At 38.0% G+C, this 17,917-nt stretch overlaps 1 protein-coding gene across 5 annotated transcripts in view; it reads left to right on the top strand.

The window, feature by feature from the left end:
• The window catches only part of NR5A2 (nuclear receptor subfamily 5 group A member 2), an 86,813-nt gene that overhangs the window by 50,819 nt on the left and 18,077 nt on the right, over positions 1 to 17,917 (top strand). For all 5 annotated transcript variants that reach the window (XM_050977290.1, XM_009088467.4, XM_050977292.1 and 2 more), the window contains one exon: positions 10,266 to 10,413. In XM_050977290.1, coding sequence (XP_050833247.1) covers positions 10,266 to 10,413 — 148 coding nt within the window. The remainder of the gene's footprint in view (positions 1 to 10,265; positions 10,414 to 17,917) is intronic.

Below are 17,917 nucleotides of genomic sequence, written 5' to 3'. Positions count from 1 at the left end.
GAGAAACTGGGCAGCTGAGACATCTAATCACAGGAAAATTATTCTGTCCATAGGCTATAAAAGCAGATAGTGTCTCAGAAACTGCCTCAGGGTATGCACCCTGCAGTTCCTGCATGGCTATCCAGGGGTAGTTTTCTTCATGTGTCAGATACAAGGATCTCCCAAAATGCAAGAGCTATAATGTAGTAAATATAAGAAAACTGTGAGAAAACACAGGAGAACTTTTGTGTTCTCAGGTGGCACTGAGAACACAAAAGAAATAGAAAGTTTTGTCTTCACTATGCTTTCCAAAGCACAACGATCTTGACAGTAAAACAAGAACCTTATTCCTAAGATTCTTATTCTGCTTTTAACAGAATGAAAAGAAAAAAAAAAGAGAGTATCAAAGAAAAGCAAAGTGTGCCTGTACATTATGCTTCTGTCCTGAAGTGAAAACAAATGATGGCTCTTTGGTATTTAAGTAGCTGCAAACTGAACTGCCTCAATTTATACACACATGGGAAAGAGCTCCTTTTCCTGTGCTACACCATTTGTGTCTCTAAGTTGTGGAATCTGTTTACAGCTTTAGCTATAATTTTAAAGATGCAGCCATTTCTTAACACTTAGAATAAGTGTTTTTAGAATAGTTAGTGCACTTAGAATAAGGATTCTCATTCTCCTGTCTGCATTTATGATTAAGTCTACATTAGAAGGGAGAAATGATTGACTTGTTCAAGAAAGGAATTGGGAAAACTCAAATCCTATCTATGGAACTGACTCCGGCACTTCATGGAAAGTCACTAACCTATCTCAGATATCATTGTACTCCCTAATTGCATTAGCAAAAATTAATTTAGTTGCATTACTCTTGGTAATTTATACCAAGATTTATATTGGTGCAATTGAGAAAATGACTGATTCCCTTTCCATTTCATGCTCTGCAATATAGACAATTTTACTGGAAATTATTTCATTTACCACACAGGATGCTTGTTTATAAAGCTAAAAGTACATTGACAGCCTTCTGTTCCTGAGAGAACTGCTAAATTAGTGTCTCCTTTGTTATGTGATTAGCACTGTTTTAACGGTACTGAGTGCCTAAGTCCCACTGAAATCATTAGAGGTATCTAACTACCCTTAAATTCTAGCCATTGTCCCCATTTTCCCACAGTAGTAATTTTTATCTCATTAGCCACTTTTTTTTTTCTTAAAAATAAAAACCCCAGCTGTACATGATGTCAAGGCAAAGCAGAGCATTTCTTCACTGCTGGACAACAGGTAGCAGGATGCTTATTAAATGTACCGCTTGCAAATCAGCAGCTGGACTGGGAAGCTGTGCATTTGCAGGCAGTCTCCAACTAGGTTAAAACCTGGCTGTGTTGGAATGACTGCATTCATTTTTGCCCATGTTTGTAAAGTATTTTTAACACATCCTTCCTTAAATCCAATTTCCCTTTACTATGCCAAAATTTGTCATTTTGAAGTTGGTGCAAACACCCCAGAGTCTCCCATCATCTTGTTTACTTTCCTCCTTGCACTTAGGCTAAGAGCAGGAGCGATATCACTCCAACAGCAACAAGAACTCTACAGTCAGTCCTTTTTCCCATTTCACAATTCCTAACAGCTGCAGAACATACTCCCATGGATGTACTACAGATTCTGTTCGAGAAACAGGGAGACAATAGACCTGAATTACAGAGTCTCTGGCTGCTGGTTCTGAAATCTCCCCCTAAAGCCCCTGCTTTGTCCCAGTTTCCCTCAGCTCTGGCCCCACTGGCTGCTTGGTGAAAAGCCAGATTGTCCAGGAGCAGGTGCCTGCCCCGCTGGGCTGTGCACGGCACACGTTTCACACAAAGGCTGCTGCTAGTCGAGGTGCTGCAGCAGTGCCAGCGCTGTGCCACTACACGACTTGTAGGCAATTTCTGCATCAAAAGCATTTACTTTAAACCAGCATCTTTTCAAATTATTTTCATGGGTAAAAATCATTCCTTGAAGAAACTCTTTTATTTAGATGGAAAACACTGGGTTAGCTAAGCAAAGCAGAAGTTTTAAAATATCTAGAATTGCCTGAGCTAGAAATATTAAAATCACATGATAATCCAGACTGGAAGGAATTTTAAGGACCTGTCCAAACCCCTGCACAAAGCAGATTACTCAGGGCTTTGCCCAGTTGGGCTTTGAATACGTACAAGAATAGAAACTGCAAAACTTCATGTGCAGCCAGTACCACTGCCTGACAATCTCTATGGGAAGAAAGCTTTTCCTTGGTTCTCCTATGAAGTCTTTTTTTTTTTTTTTTCCAATTTACACCCAGTGCTCATAACTCTCCTCCTCCTTGAGCCCCGATGCAATACACAGAGCCCAGGAGATCTTATTAGGACAGACTGAGGCTAAGGTGGCACTTGGAACCTCAGCCGGGTCTGTGCTTGCTGCCACAAAATCACCATCTGAATCCAGCTGCAGTCCCACAGTTTCCTGGTTTACCCCAGACTAGCAATTCAACATCCCTTGCAAGTTTCAAGTACAGGTGAACCCTGTTTTAACATTATCACTCCATGGCAGTGGACATGGACGGTATTTCTGCATCACCCATCCTGATCCATTCCTGGCTTAGGCTGCGGTGCACTGCTTTTGCACATCCATGTTCAGTAGTGAGTTACTTTTTTAGACTAGTTGATCCAATACAACTGTCTTTTTACCTAACTGTCAAGGTAGACCATCTTGGCAGCATTGACTCTGACTGCTGCACTCCTGGACACAACATCTGTTCAAATGTATTTATGAAAGGACAATTAAACTGTGTCTGTATCCTCTGTAAAAACTGTTAAATAATTCTGGGAAGCCACACTTCTAGACCTGGGCATTATGAGTATTTGCTAGTGTACTATTCCTGCATGCTTTCTGATTACTGTCCTGACCCTTTCAGTTCCCACAGAAGAGACAAGGAAAAAACCATGCCACCATTTCATAAAAATTAGTTGATTAAGGTGTGGAAAGCACTCTGACACTTCTGATGAAAAGTGCTGTAGATGTTTTTATTTCTGCTACCAACAAAGCACTAAGAGCAAAATTACAGTCAATCACCTGGCTTTCAAAGATAATAAATTTAAACTGAGGACCTGAGCTAGACTGCCAACTTTATTACCTGAGAGATCAAGCTTATTGTCACAAGTTAGCAAATTTAAGACCTGAGAAGCCTCACTCCTTGCTTTCCTTAATATATCCCTCCATAAAAGCTACTCATAAACACTGTCCTTTTTACAAATCACCATCAAGGTGGAAGCTGTAAGGGGGAACTTACCATCACTTAATTAGAACATACCTGCTCTCTCCACTTAGACTGCACAGCCTCTGCTCCTCAGACACAAAAGCCAAACTTTATCCAGGTCCCCAGGGCGGTACCACTGTCAGTGCTCTACAAGGTATCTAAAAGGGGCTAGCAGTTAGAAGAACACTTGCTAATTTTCAAACACACTGGCTCAAAACCCATTACTTTAGGGCACTCCTATCACATTTCCATATATCTGCATTTCCCTCAAGCCACTGACTTATGGGTTTTACTCATGTCAATCCACTGTTCCCACTTTGATGGGGGAAAAGTGCAGTCAGCAACAAACTTGTAAGCTCTGGCCCTTGTATAAAAAGAGACTGTGTTTTACTTTATTTTGTTATTTATTTGGGGTTTCATAAATGAAGCTCTTTTGTGTGTATGTGTTTCAAGAAAGCACTTTTTTCAGATCATTACAATTCCTCAGCAGTTCCTCAGAAACAAGTTCCTCCCTGTGCTGCACACTTCATTTTCTGCACTAAGTACTGCCCCTCAGCAGTAGCAATTACCATTTCAAAAGGAAATAAAGTAGCACAAATGCATTTTACAACTCTCAAAATTTCATAATAGAAAACAGCTAAGGAGTGATTTGCGATGTGGTGGTTAATTGTAAATCATTGCCAATATGCTCTCCACATGCTGAGTTTTGTAGGCTTGCCATGTGGCATGTAATTTTAACAGACCATTTCTAATTATAGAATTTTAATTCCTCCGACTTCAGCACTTCCCTCTTGTATCTTCTACAAGACCAATACACTGCCAGCTTCCAAGACCCAGCACACACAAGGTAGATGCTAAAGCTCTGCACAGAATATTGTTGCTCGTGCATTTTACTGCAACAGTCAATGCACAACACTTGAATTGCAGCCTCATCTGCTCCTTTTATTCATACCTGCACTCTACTGCCAAATATTCCCTCTGCTGAGCTTGGCCAAAGCCTTTCCAATTAAATGACCATCCAAAAATGTGTCTAAATCTCAGATTTTTTTGAGATTGTTGAAACTACTGATTTAGTTGAAGTCATCACACAAATGCATCTTTATACCTGGATTTCTATTCTAAAGTATAGCACCAGATAAAGAGCATGAGATCTTGATGGTGTTGTCAAGAAAGACCACCCTTGCAGAAGTATCAGTGAAGTACAAAGGCACAAGAATGTCAGAGAAGTGGCTGCAAAGGACATCCACAACTCATAGGTATAGAAAGTTCATGGATATCTAGTGGAAACATTACTTCTTATGTTTTTGGAAATTAGTATCTTTTTCCTGTTCAATTTGTGTTACAGTCTGTGAGGCTTCATAGTTGTGGTGGGCCCAAAAGAGGTGTTGGCATTTGAGGGCCAAATCCTAGAAGTCCTTACATCAGCAAATAAAGACAGGATTTGATTCATGGAGGATACAAATAAGATCAAGCAATCATTATTTCACTCTTCTGTACAGTATTAGCTTTTTTGCACAGTTCCTTACTCTAGTCGTTTCTGCCTAAAGGAAAGTCAGGTTGTGATACTTGTTAGAAGGGCCTTATGAATATATGAAGATATTACGCTGGCTGCTCCTTGGGGATGAACTAGATGTGCTCAGTTAAACTGGGTAAAACACATCAAAATTCAGTTATAAACATGAAGTGCCCTGAATTCAGGTTTTTCAAAATATTTGTTACATATTTTGAGCCTTTCATGTAGCTATGGACATACCTATGAACAACCTGATCTTAATTCTCATGTACTTTGCTGTGTTGCCATGAAACCATCATAGCACTACATTTTTAAGTCTAAAATCCCTGATCCAGTCAAGGTTCATGGAGAAAGCACCTGAAATGAATCCTTACACACCAGAACTCTTCAATTTTCCACACATTAACTCTGTTGTCTTCATGGAAAACACATTTCTTTTGTATTTCATACACATGGCTCCTACATATAAAAAAGAAAACAAAAGTTATTTGCCTGGAGCATGGCAGCAATTCTCCAAGCCTATTAGTCCTCCAAACCAGTCCCATGCTAGTGAACTAATCTGTCAACACAAACTCATGAAAAATCCCATAGCTGGTTTTAAGCTTGCCCAGTAGGAAAGACAAAGTTGTTCAGAAACTCAGCTTGAAGAAAGCACCACGAGTCTGTTCCAACTGCCTGTTGGAGTAGTGATAGTGAGGGGATCCAAGGTAAGTACATCCAGTCTTGACTACCCCTTGTGGGAAAGGATTTTAAACAGTAGAGCAGAAATCTGGGTAAAATAACAGGGTCTAAAGGGGGAATGAACTTAGATGGTTCAAGCTCCTGAAGAAGCAGTTTGGGTTAACACAACCTTGTGAGATGTTACCCAGAAATTCACAAAATTTTTTCCAGTGGTTTTCTGTCTTCTGATCAGCTTTACTGAGTATCAAACACAGCAGTGATTTTTTATCATCTCATCTCAAAATTTAAAAAACCCACAAAAGTACATTGTAATGCTTTGGTAAAGAAATGGATTCTATTGTACTCTGCAGTACTTTGGAGTGTTACTATTTGCATATTATAGTTAATTATCAAGCACCATATCATCCTAGGGGAAAGGGCCACTGGCAACTTAATTCATTATCTTCTATTATTGTGTCTCACATTAAAATGACAAGCATCTTATGCTGCATAAGTCAACAAAATTTTAATTAATATATCCAAAGCTGATAACCAGCAGATACAAGCATATCTGTGGGTTTTTTCCATCCTGAAACCTCCTTAATTTTGTATGTAGGCACCTCTTCAAAGTGTTTTCCATGTTTATTTGCTTAGAAATGTAACAGAGTGCTGTTTTTAATTGAAGAATTATAATAAAAGCTCAAATTGAGTTCAATAACCACTGCAGTTTCCAGTGAAACCTGTATCTCAGGAAAGAGTGGAGAGGTTGCAATAGTAAATGAGCTTGTTTGCTATATACTGAATGCATGCTTCTGAGATGAGGCTCATCCACCCACTGAGCATCCACTCGAGCAGGGTCAGGGCTCAGAGACCCAGGGCAGGTCACTGTGGGCCAGCCCAGATTTTCAGTGCTGTTTGAAGCTAAGAAGGGGGCTGAAGGAGCAGCCCACCAGCAACCAGAGGTGCTGGCCAGGGTTGCACCCCATAGAGCACAAGAAGCAGGATGCTCCCTTTGCTGCACCTGGGCACCCACTGCCTCTGCCTTTGGACCCCAGGCTCGCTGTAGTCTAATTTACTAAATCCAATATGAAATCAATCTTTTATTAACTTGGACTGCCTTAGCCTGCTAGATCATACTGAATAGACCTACAGCAGGGGCTTTATTCCTTACTTGTCCAATTTCTGTCTGGCTGAAAGGAATGGCATTCAGGGACAGTCAGCACCTGGCAACACCATCAACAAGTAAAATCACTCTAATCATATTCTGGAGACAATTTCAAGCTTGCTGAAGCATTGAAAAGGATGGTGAAGTTCCACACAATATTTACCCATGATACCACAGTCATGCTCTAGAATAATCAAACACTCCTTAATTTTAGAAGAAAAAGGGAACTTAATTCCACCATTAAGTGTTAGACTGTTTTGTGGGCATAGAGGAGGTGATACCAGAAGCCACCACCTGATTCCACTAGAAAAATTACTATCTGAGCTCAGTAATTTGTCTTTAAAAATCTTAAATTACCATGAAACACCATTTGCAAAACAAACAAAAAATACAGGTGCTCCCTTAATTTCTGGCCTTCAGCCACATCATTTTTTAGCCCAGAGTACAGGAGGAATTCACACTTCTGTTTGTGCAGCCATAACTTCAGCTCATTGCTGTACTTCCAAATTAGGCTATGTGAAAGCTCTGACAAAGCTGCTGTTTTCAAAAATGACAGACAACATCATCAACATCAAAATCAATGTGAAATGTAGTAGAATTAATTGGGATGCAAAAATATTTTAGTCATGGATTTGATTTTACTAAATGAAATCAATATACAATATGAAGTAAAATGTACAATATAAAGTAAATACTAAGACTTCATTATGCAATTAAGCATTTTTTACAAAATCCAAGCTGGGTAAATCTTTGTCTTTTTTAAGCGCTTTTAGTCATGTTGGAAGGTAAAAGAATTAATACACATTTTAGTAACAATTTCTGCATAAAGGACCAAGCAAGCAGAACAGTGTAGTCTTTAATGTGACCACTTTTTCAGAACAGACATTAACTGAGGCTTTTTCATGCACAGTTGCTTTTGTATAAACTGATTGACACCTTTGGGGGTCGTCTTTCCACTGACTCATAATTTTGCTCACTCTTGAAAAAAGCCTTCTGCACACCTACTATTCTCTAGTTAAAGCTGAAAATTCAACTCATCATATTTACACAATTAAAAAAAAAAATCCATTCTGCGTTGTTTTTAATTGCAAATCCTACTCAAGGGACCAATTCTCATGCTTAGGAGGCAGCCCTGTGCCTTCTACTAGAGAACCAACTGCAGTCAATTATGGTAATGAAATGTCAATAAATATAAAAATTTAATACAGCCTGTTCCTGGTGAGTGGCAGATGAGGACTTTCCTCCCAGACAAATTTGCTGGTGCTGCAAATATTAAATGCACCTGAAAGAGGAGCAGGCTGCCTGAGAGCTCTCCAGTAGAGGGATGCTGGGAGATCCAGGCATCTACTGGGTTTTTCCATTATGGCATAATCGCTGCACTAAGGCCACTGATATTCTTGACATTCAGACATCTTAACTTCTTCTTATGAAGTGAGTAGCATATTTTCCCCACAAATTGAAAGCTCAGTAAGGGATTTGGAGCTTTTCCCCCCACTCTTAACAATTACAAAAGAGATGTTAAATTATGAAATTTCATATTTATTGTGACCAGTTTCTCAATAAAAAGTAGTGAAACCATGTCAATACATTAAACTGATCTTTGAGTAAAAATTATTTGAGGTACATTAATTTACTTTTTATTATTTATATATATACACATTAAAAATATGCATAAATGCATCTATATAAAGAGTGATAAATAAGAGATGAACTAGGAAGTATTTTTTGAAAGATAGATAGGCTGGGGTTTCCAAAGATCAGATCACAGTTTTGCCACAGATTTCTTTAGCCCTTAGTAAACAATTTAATGTCACTACTTCAAGTTTTCCCAGGTGTAAAAGAGAGCAATAACCTACCTCACATGATTCTTCAGCATAATCCATTGATTTAATTGAAGCATGAACTCAACTCTGACTGCTCCAACACTGCAAAGTGTTGTTATTCTTAACCTTCATTCAAAAAGTGTAACCTCATTTTCTTGTGCAGTTACCTCCAATCTTTTTGGCACAATAAGAACACATATAAATTAAATTTCTTATTAAAAGTCAGTAACTTATTGATTATATTAAGGTCATTAGCAGGAAAGGTTTATTTTAGTTTATTTTAGTCATCTTTCTATCTTCCCTTGCTGCAATTTTGTCAGGTTAGAAATATTCCAAGTTTTACTGCTGTTTATATTTCAGCAAAATCAATTCAGTAGTTTTAAAAAATAATAATTTTTTAAAAAATAAAAAATCTAAATACATGTTACTTAACATGCTTTTTAAAAAAACCAGATTTTTTTAAAAAAACAGATTTTAAGGGATCAGAGCCTGGAAGAACAAAATTTTGCAGAATTGCTTTGTTTCTTGTGGTGATACCGCTCCATTCCTTATGAAATACTTTATTGTGGGAAACCTTAGAGATGGGCTGAGAGCACTGATTCCATTAAACAAATGACTGACCCAAAGCAAGCCCTTACCATTGTGCTCAGTTGTAATTTACAGCCAGACTTCACTTAAATGAAGTATGATTAGCAATTTCCCTGTTGTTCTGAAGGCTCCTGCAAGAGACAGGTGATGGTAATGCTAGAGCATTTTGAAAATGTGCCACTGACCCATTTAGGTCTCAGCCAGTTGGCCAGGAGTGGTTCTGTGGGGAGCAAGCAGGACAGCAGGCCATGTCCATGGGACAGTGGCGCTTGCAGGGGATGTGGAGCACTCTGATGAGAAGTGGGCTGAGCACTGAAGCTGAAGCTGCTGCTCAGGTCACCCCAGTTCTGATACAGCAGTTACACCATGCTCCACACCCAGCCTTTGGTGATATGGATCACCCAAGAATGAGTCAGCAATGACAGACCTTAAGTATCCTGTGCCTGTGAATTTTCCCTTTTTGAATTAACTATATATTAACTCCAGCCTTCCACCGGATCTCTGAGTACAAGGAAAGCTCCCAGGCAGGTCAGCCTGCCCTGAGAACAAGGGACAGCACGCCCAGGGCAGTAGAGGCTAGCTCCACTTGTGTCTCCAGCCCAGGGGAAGGAGCTCTGTGCACTGCGGTCACTGCTGGGGACAGTGTGAGGGCAGCTAGATTGTCACACACCTGCCACCACTCCTTCCCCTGCAGGGCAGCACTTGCCAGAACGAGTGAGTTCCAATCAACTCCAACAAATGCAGGGATTTTGTGTAGCTGAGAACAGCAACCACCCACACAATACCTCTGTTTCCTGTGGGAATACACCGACATTTCTGGCCAAGTTTTGGACACAGGACTGTTTCCCATGAATATCACTGTGTCCCTCTGGAGCAATACAGCCAGGGTAGGCACAAAGCTCACTCCATGAGTTGTTCTCTGCAGGATCATTCTATTACAATGAGAACAGGAGACACCAAAGGAACAAAACTGAGATGTGGACAGCTACCAGTGTCATAGGCAGCTATTTAAAGTTTCTAAAAAAGCTAATACAGACAAACCAGCATTCACAATGATGTCAGATACCATTAAGATATATGGTTTAATGTTATTTTCAATATATACCATTGGGTTAAAATTGGTTTATACATAAAATCATCTTGACTTGCTAACATCATTAAATTAAGAGTGATTTCTATATCCAGGAGTATCCTGGTTGCATACTATTGCTTGAAACATCCTAAAGTGTGGGCATGACAACCAGATAGGAATATCATTCTCTTTTACAGGTGGATTATTCTGTAATAGCATCCCAAGCTGGAGCCACCCTCAACAATCTTATGAGCCATGCACAAGAACTGGTAGCAAAGCTTCGTTCGCTGCAGTTTGACCTACGAGAATTTGTCTGTCTCAAATTCCTGGTGCTGTTTAGTTTAGGTAAGTATACTCTAATCTTCATACTTACTGGTTTTTCTTAAAAACATTGAAAACATTTTGCTTTTCTTCAATTTTTTTGTGAAACACACAATTTTGAAATACGTTTGATGAGTTTCACAGTAATCTGAGGATAATTTTTTAATTATCAGTTGCACGGAAATTATGTATAAGGATTAAAAGTGTTTTTCCATGGAAATTACTCCTAAAACCTATGGAATTTCCTGGAGTATTATAAACCTTCTCTGTTTTGATATGTGAATACTGAATTTTCCAGAACAAGGATAAAATTGTATTAGACATCCTAGAGAACAGTGGAAAATACAGATTGCCATGTTCTTCTATGATATTGAATACAGTTATGTAAAGCATATGAACTGGGGATATGGTTGAAATTTCCCTCTTATTCAAGGGCATCTGTGGTAAGTATAAACAATCTTCTTTGCATATGATGGCTGACGCACAGTAACCCATAAATCAGGAATGTATCTCATAGTTTTTTAAAAGTGAAAGGAACTCCTAAAGTGCAAATTAATGATAATAGCTTTAGGACAGATCTGGCTAGGAAATAACCTTTAAAGGGAAGATTGCTTTGTACTAGTGGAGAGGACAGAATGGGAAAGATACCTATGCAAGACAAATTAGTTAAACCAGTGCCCTCCAATAAATCAGCTGAGAAAAATCACTGGTGCCAAGAATAAAAAAGATCTTAGGGAGATGGATTCCTATTGACTTCATGGGAAGAGATTTTTCTGCCTGTCCTCTGTCTCAGGTTTGCACTTTGTTGTAAAGCTGGTCGAAATGAACTTTGCCCAAGTGAGCAGCTTTTTTCTGGCAGACAGTTCAAAGGAGAAACTTAAAAACATAAATAAGGTCAGGCCCAGCCATGCCTCCATAGCAAAACCTCCTGTTTTACTGAAAAGGTGTTTTTGTCTACAAAGAGAGTAAGTGAGCCAAAGACACAATGAAAGATATCAGCAGTGGTGACAAATAGTAATGCTTTCCTTTCATTTTCAGTTTTTAAAAAATTCCGTAAATTAATCAAATTCTAAAAATAAATTATTGTGATACAGTTGCAAGTAGACTAAAAGAGACACTTTTGATCACACTGTAAATCTCAATTACAGTCTTAAATGTGTCCCTCCTGGGTGTTATAGAATTTGAACCTGCTTGAGAAAATTTTAGATAAAGTTTCCTTTAAATGTAGGGAAGATAAAAGACCAATACTTCAGAGGTACAGGGGACAGAACATGCAGAAGATAGAAAAGATTTTACAAATTATAATGAAATTAGAATGATGCTAACGGAATGGATCATTCTGAGGTATGTCCACTTTGAATCCTAGGAAGAGATGACGGATTTTCTTGGTAACTATTAACATTTTGTATTCAGGGCTTCATTGCTTGAATATCTTAGATTCAGAGAACCGAAAGAAAACCATCTGTTGCAGAAATTATGTTTTATGAATTAATCTGATGGATAACAAGAATTCATATTTCCCAATTCCTCCTAAGTAGGTTTTTCAGTCATTATACAGTGGCATAAATAAAGCCTGTAGCTTTCTTCTTATAAAATATTTAGAGAATTCATGTCAGTTCAGAAACATTTTAAATTAGCTGAATAAATGAAGTGCATTTGGAAAATTCTCATATTTAGGAGGGTTTTTATTTAATGATTTTCATCAGCTGTTCTGGTACTTTTCACTGATTTAGGAAAAATTGTCACACCTATAGCTCTTCTATTTCTGCCAGGTACTGTGCTCAACTTCTGAAGCACTTGGGCAGTAGTAACCTGCAAACTTGTACCAAGCCAGGTTAGCCAGTTTTTCTCTCATTTATGCTACTATAAAACAATTTTGCTGCTAATAGGAACCCTGTATTCACATCACTTGCATGTAAAAGTGACGTAGCTAAGACAGGTCTGACACCTTTGAAATTGATCAGTTCACTATTTAGCATACTGCAGAATTCCATTTGCTAATAGTCACAGCTACAAGTTACTCTGCAAAGAGTAAAATGTAAAGATGTTACTACTTGACCCACAGGACAGAGGCAAATACTTAACGAGAGTGATGACAAGACTGAAAAACACAGATACCCTTTCCAGCTTAGCACTTAAGTTTTTGCCCAAAAGAACATATGAATCATGTAGCTGAAATTAAAAAGACACCTCACAGCCTAAGAGCAAGTCAGGTTTAGAAGACATTGAAGTGTCTAACAATGCTGGTAGGCATTCAGCAGGGCTGTCAGAAGTAGCTAAGAATCAAATTCTACATAAATAACTGGGAGCAATTATTGTACCTCAGTATCTAGGTGCATTTAGCACATATCTACATCTCTTAGGCATCTCTGCAGAAAACTGGTCCTAATGCAAATAATGTATCACTTAATAAAAAAAAAAAAATTCAAACACCTCAGCTGTTGACAATCTGGCTCTGTAATGTTTAATGGAATAAAAAGTGCTTCAAGACATAGCCTTTTTACATTTCTGAAAATGTTCATATGAGTGTTAACCAAGCCAATGAAACCTTTTACTATTGTTCTTTAGTCCAGTGCTTGATTGAAAAGTAAATGTTTGCTATAAAGCTTCTCAAAGTCAATATGAAGTCAATAATCCACAGAATTAATTTATTGTGAGGTTGTTTGGTTTTTTATAACTGTATAGATATGAGAGTGCTTTATAAAGCTGTTTGTTATTCATGGCTGTACCATCCTATCTGTCTATCCAAAAGACAGCTATCTCCTTTAGGGCAAAGAATTTGGTCTCTGCCTTTTTTCTTAACATTTCAGAAGTGATTATCTTAGCAAACTAACAGTAAAGCCATGTTCATGACCCAAAGTACTTGGAATAATTTTTCAAAATAGAATTAAACTATATCAGTTTTGCTTGCAAGATTTTAAACTAAAGAGGTAATTGTTCGTTATCTACTCGTAAGGATTTGCAAAGGGTTTATACAGGAAAATCCTTTTGATTTTTGGCAGCATTAAAGAAGATGCTGCTGAGGCTTAGCCAGATGCATATTATGTGTAGCTGTTGGGGCTGACAGCACACAACTCCTCCTGCAGTCACACTGCATGGCCCACCTTGCTGAGTGGGACCCCAGGCACAGGAGTGTCGTTCCTTTCTCCAGGGCCACCTGCTCTGGCTGGGACCCTCTGACCAATCCTGCCAACTACAGAATAGTACAGTTTATTCAGCCACTATTCAATAAGCCAAAATAGGCTGGTAAATAGTCTCTTAAGTGTGATGTCTCTTTAGTTCAGTGTTATAGAAGAGTTAAACATGTAGAACTACGTAATTTTTAAATTCCCTCTCTCAGTTGTAAAAAGCAAATGTCTTTACAGGTAGCTACTTTTTTTTCAGTTGCAATCTGCAACTGAAAAAAAAGTACATTAAAAAGTGCAATAGCTATTATGTAACATCTAGTCATTGTTCAATTAGATTTACAGACCAGCAGAATCTCTGCCTCAGGGGGCTTCCAGTCTAAATACACAGAAAAACTTAAAAAAAATACAGCAGCAAACTATGATGAAACATGAGGCTGTCAATACTTTCACTTCCATACTTTTGCTGAGGGTTTAATACCATACTTATGCAGACAGGAAAATAAGAGGATAAGCATCAGCTGGAGGTAATATAACAGGGAATATTGACTAAATTTTTGTACTAATTATGATAGTTAAGAGCAGACAAACAAATCTAATAGGAGGATGAAATTAGTGAAGCAGGGGTTTTATCAAACAAAAAGGAAAACAGGAAAACAGACCAGAAAATTAGACAAGAATCAATTCATGCAGAATTATAAATAACTAAGTGTGCTACAGATTTAAAGATATAACCTGGAAAATTTTGCATTTAGATCTTGATTGCAGATAAAGATGAAGCAAGTGCTGTGAATTTGAAGTGAGAAGCATTACGTTACAGTCTTCCTTGGCAAGTTAGTGCAAGTCACTAATGGAAAGCTTATCCAGGCATGGACTTGTCATTACAGATGACTTCTCTCTCACAGGGACAAACAGTACTTAGGGTTTAATGCCTTCTTCAAAGTGGTCACTCTCACTGTTTTTACTTTTGGGAGTTTGTAAATATACAACTATTTTTAGTTAAATAGTTACGTCTTGTTAGACCTCAACAGGTCTTGTTATATATGTGCTGTTTATAAAACACATGTTTAGTTGGGCTGTAATAACAAGGTGGTTTTATTTTAACCCTTGGAAGTTTTCTTAGATTCACCCATTCTGCTACCCAAGGATGCCTGGACAATTGCACCTAGTAAACACCAGGAAACCAGCAGTCAAGGGGTTCTGGGCATCACTCTGGCACAGCTTTCAGGCTTCCCCACATTACATCTGAATTTAGAAAAATACTTACTGCATACCTGTCTGATTCAGGCTGTCTCAACCCTAATGTCCACCCAGAGTATGTACTGGAGGCTAATACGGGCAGAGAAACACTTCCTAAACTTTATGTAATCATTTGGAATTCAGGAAGGACCGATTAGTATTCAAGAGTTGCAACTGCTCAACATTTATACCACAGAGGCTTGGCAGAAGCAAATAAAGGTACATAAAGCTGATGCTTGTCTTAATTAAGTGCAGTATAATAGGTGTTTGGGATATTTTTCTTAGTGAAGAGAGAAGTTTAGCAATGACCAGATATAACTCATTCTGAGGTTCAGAGTTTAAAACTAATCAATATGTATTTATAACAAGGGAAGAACTAAACTTAATTTATTATTAGCTGACAACTAACTAATAGATAAAATCAAGATTTATATAAGTACCCTTTCCCACATACCAATTTCTGACAAAAAAATTGCTCCCTTGGATTCTGATTGGTTTTTTACATCATTTCAGATAGACTTTTTGAAATTATTGTCCCATATGCAGAGGGCCTGGGAGTGAACCAAAAAAAAACTCAAGAATGAGACATCTAGCTAGGATAATCCTTTCACTGTGAGAAATTTATCAATGGAAACATTTCCTAATTTTATGATGAGGCGTTCTTCACAGCAGGTGACATTTTTAAATGATCCTTTAAATTACACAACCTCCATATGTGCTGATGAACAGGTGTTGACTGGCAGACAATGCAGGGATCACAGGCACAGTCCCAGGACACCCAGCCCAGGCTTCCCTCAGATGCCACTACAAAAAGTTTTGAAAGAGAATGAAGAAGGTGGACAAATAGCTCTGGCATATTAAGCCTGAGAGCCAGAAAGGAGAAAGTGGAAAAGGACTTGGTCAGGAAAGGTGGTGGGTGGGAAATGGAGATGGCATTCTGGACAAGTCCAGGGCAGGAGGTGACCTTGTGACACTGAATGACTGATGACAGATAAGGCAGGAACAGCCACAAGGCCTTGAAAGTGAATGTGGCAGGGAAAGGAAAGTTGCCAAGACAGGGAAGCAATGAGATAGGAAGGGTACTGGCAGCACTGTTTGCCACTGCCAAAGGATGAAATGCAGGGGCACTGAGATGTGATCTGCTGAAGCAACATGTGCCTGTTAAAAATTTAATCAACTAAACAATGTCCTCTGTGCACATCCCATGGAAATCAGTGAGAATACATTTGCAGGATTAGCTCTGTAATATCAGTTTGGGATAAATTGCATTAGGAATACACAAATTTCAAGGTGAGGGTCACTCTCTTTTGGAAGACAGTGGATCATCTCTGGATATAAAGAAAGCTCTGCTTCTTTAAATCTGATGGTGCTTCTCTAAATTATTATGACAGAGCTCAGTCAAAAGTTACAAAAAGTTACAAAAGTTACTTGATGCCCAACTGTTGGATGGAAATCTATGGCTTGCAGTGAGCAGAAGACTAAAAGAGGTAATAATGATGCTTATAGGAGTCCTTTCTTGTCCCTAAACAGTCAAGCAGTTGAACATTTATCATGCCTTCTAACTTCAGGTTTTACAAATATTTCTGGATTTAAAAATGAAAATTTGGTAGCTTTTAATGTGGACAGTTACCAGCAATCTTACATAGTCCCTCACTGCTGTGTGGTCCACACTGCCTTGGAAACCAGGGATCCATTTCTTACTGGAGATGATGAGGGCCAGCAGAACAGTTAAACAGCCAGCCTGCTCCTGGAACATTTAACTCTTCTCTGGATCCCAGGGAAAGCAGCCAGGCTATTCCACTCTGCCACTAGAAGAGCTATTCCACTTTTCTACTTTAACCCTCTGGGAAAGTAAAGCAAATGAATATGGACAAAACCTCATTTCAGAATAATCTCATGAGGGACGTTCTCCTTTCATAGATACAGCATTGCTCAACAGAGAAATCAACCCTTTTTTCTCTAATTCTGCTTCTCACTCCATTACTTTGAAGTCCCTAAAATAATATCTCAACTATGCAAACTGGTAAACAAAAGCAATAGTTACCTATCTTTGTAAACAGTCGTAAAATCCAAAGCATTAAAAGATACTTTGTAGAGTAGAGGCAGATTGGAACAACACAGTTTGAAATCTCTTCAGATTTTATAACAAACAACATTTTAAAATTAATCTGATTTAAAATAACTTTATTAAATTTTGAGAAAATTGGATCCTTTCCTTTATAAATCACTTAGCATGAAAGTAGTTCCTTGCTGTGAACTACTTTTCCTTTTCAGGGTCAAAAACTTTGACAATTAATCTTTTGAGGGACTATTTTATAAGTGTTTTTTGTACATGCAGAAAAAAGTGTTATGATTTTGGGTTTGGGGTTTTTTATTTTTTTTTTGCCCTGGCTTTTATTTCTTTATGGAAAAACAAAAACAAAGAAATGTTCATTTCTCTTACCTGTCAAAACCCATAGCAAAGCCAAACAATTAAAAATCAGTCCCTAAATATCTTTAAGATGTTAAATGATATACAGAGTGATGACTTTGACAAACAACGGTTTGCTCCTAAGAACATTATTTCAGTGAGCTGACAGATTTTAGTCCATCCTCCTATGCAGGTGGCACACAAGTGCAGGCAGTATGAAAGAAAGTAGGACAGTATCCAGTTATCTGTCTTAATGAAATCTACAATCAATGGTTTTGAGGAAAAAAAGCATGTAATATAAAAGGAATAAAATACAAATTCTGGGGTTATGAGGAACAATTCAAAATTAAACTAATATTTTTAATAAATAAAATTTTAATCATTCATCTCAGCCCTGCATGTAGGAGTAGTGAATGATAAAAATCTTCCAGGAATCCCAGAGAAAGCCTTCTGTTTCATGGCTGATTGAGTTTTTTGAATAAACTGCACTAAATTATAGAGGAAAGTTAATAATTGCTGTTGATTTGTTCCTGATTTTATTTCATTAAATGCAATGAATGCTGCAAATTCATACCTCATGTAACTGTAGAGTACAATGATATTATTTGAGGCATGAATTTGATTCAGTCTGTTCATTAGTTGGTTATGTTGTCTGCATGTCTGACAGCTGCAAGCCATGGAAAAAAGATTAACCGCCTTCCGCAAGTACTTTTCCTTTTCATGTCCTTTTTTTCTAAAATGCATATTTAACAAG

Source organism: Serinus canaria, chromosome 8 (assembly GCF_022539315.1).
Source record: "Serinus canaria isolate serCan28SL12 chromosome 8, serCan2020, whole genome shotgun sequence".
In the NCBI taxonomy this organism is placed as follows: domain Eukaryota; kingdom Metazoa; phylum Chordata; class Aves; order Passeriformes; family Fringillidae; genus Serinus; species Serinus canaria.
The sequence above is the reverse complement of the archived record's forward strand: the minus strand, read 5'-3'. Positions and strand labels throughout refer to the sequence as shown.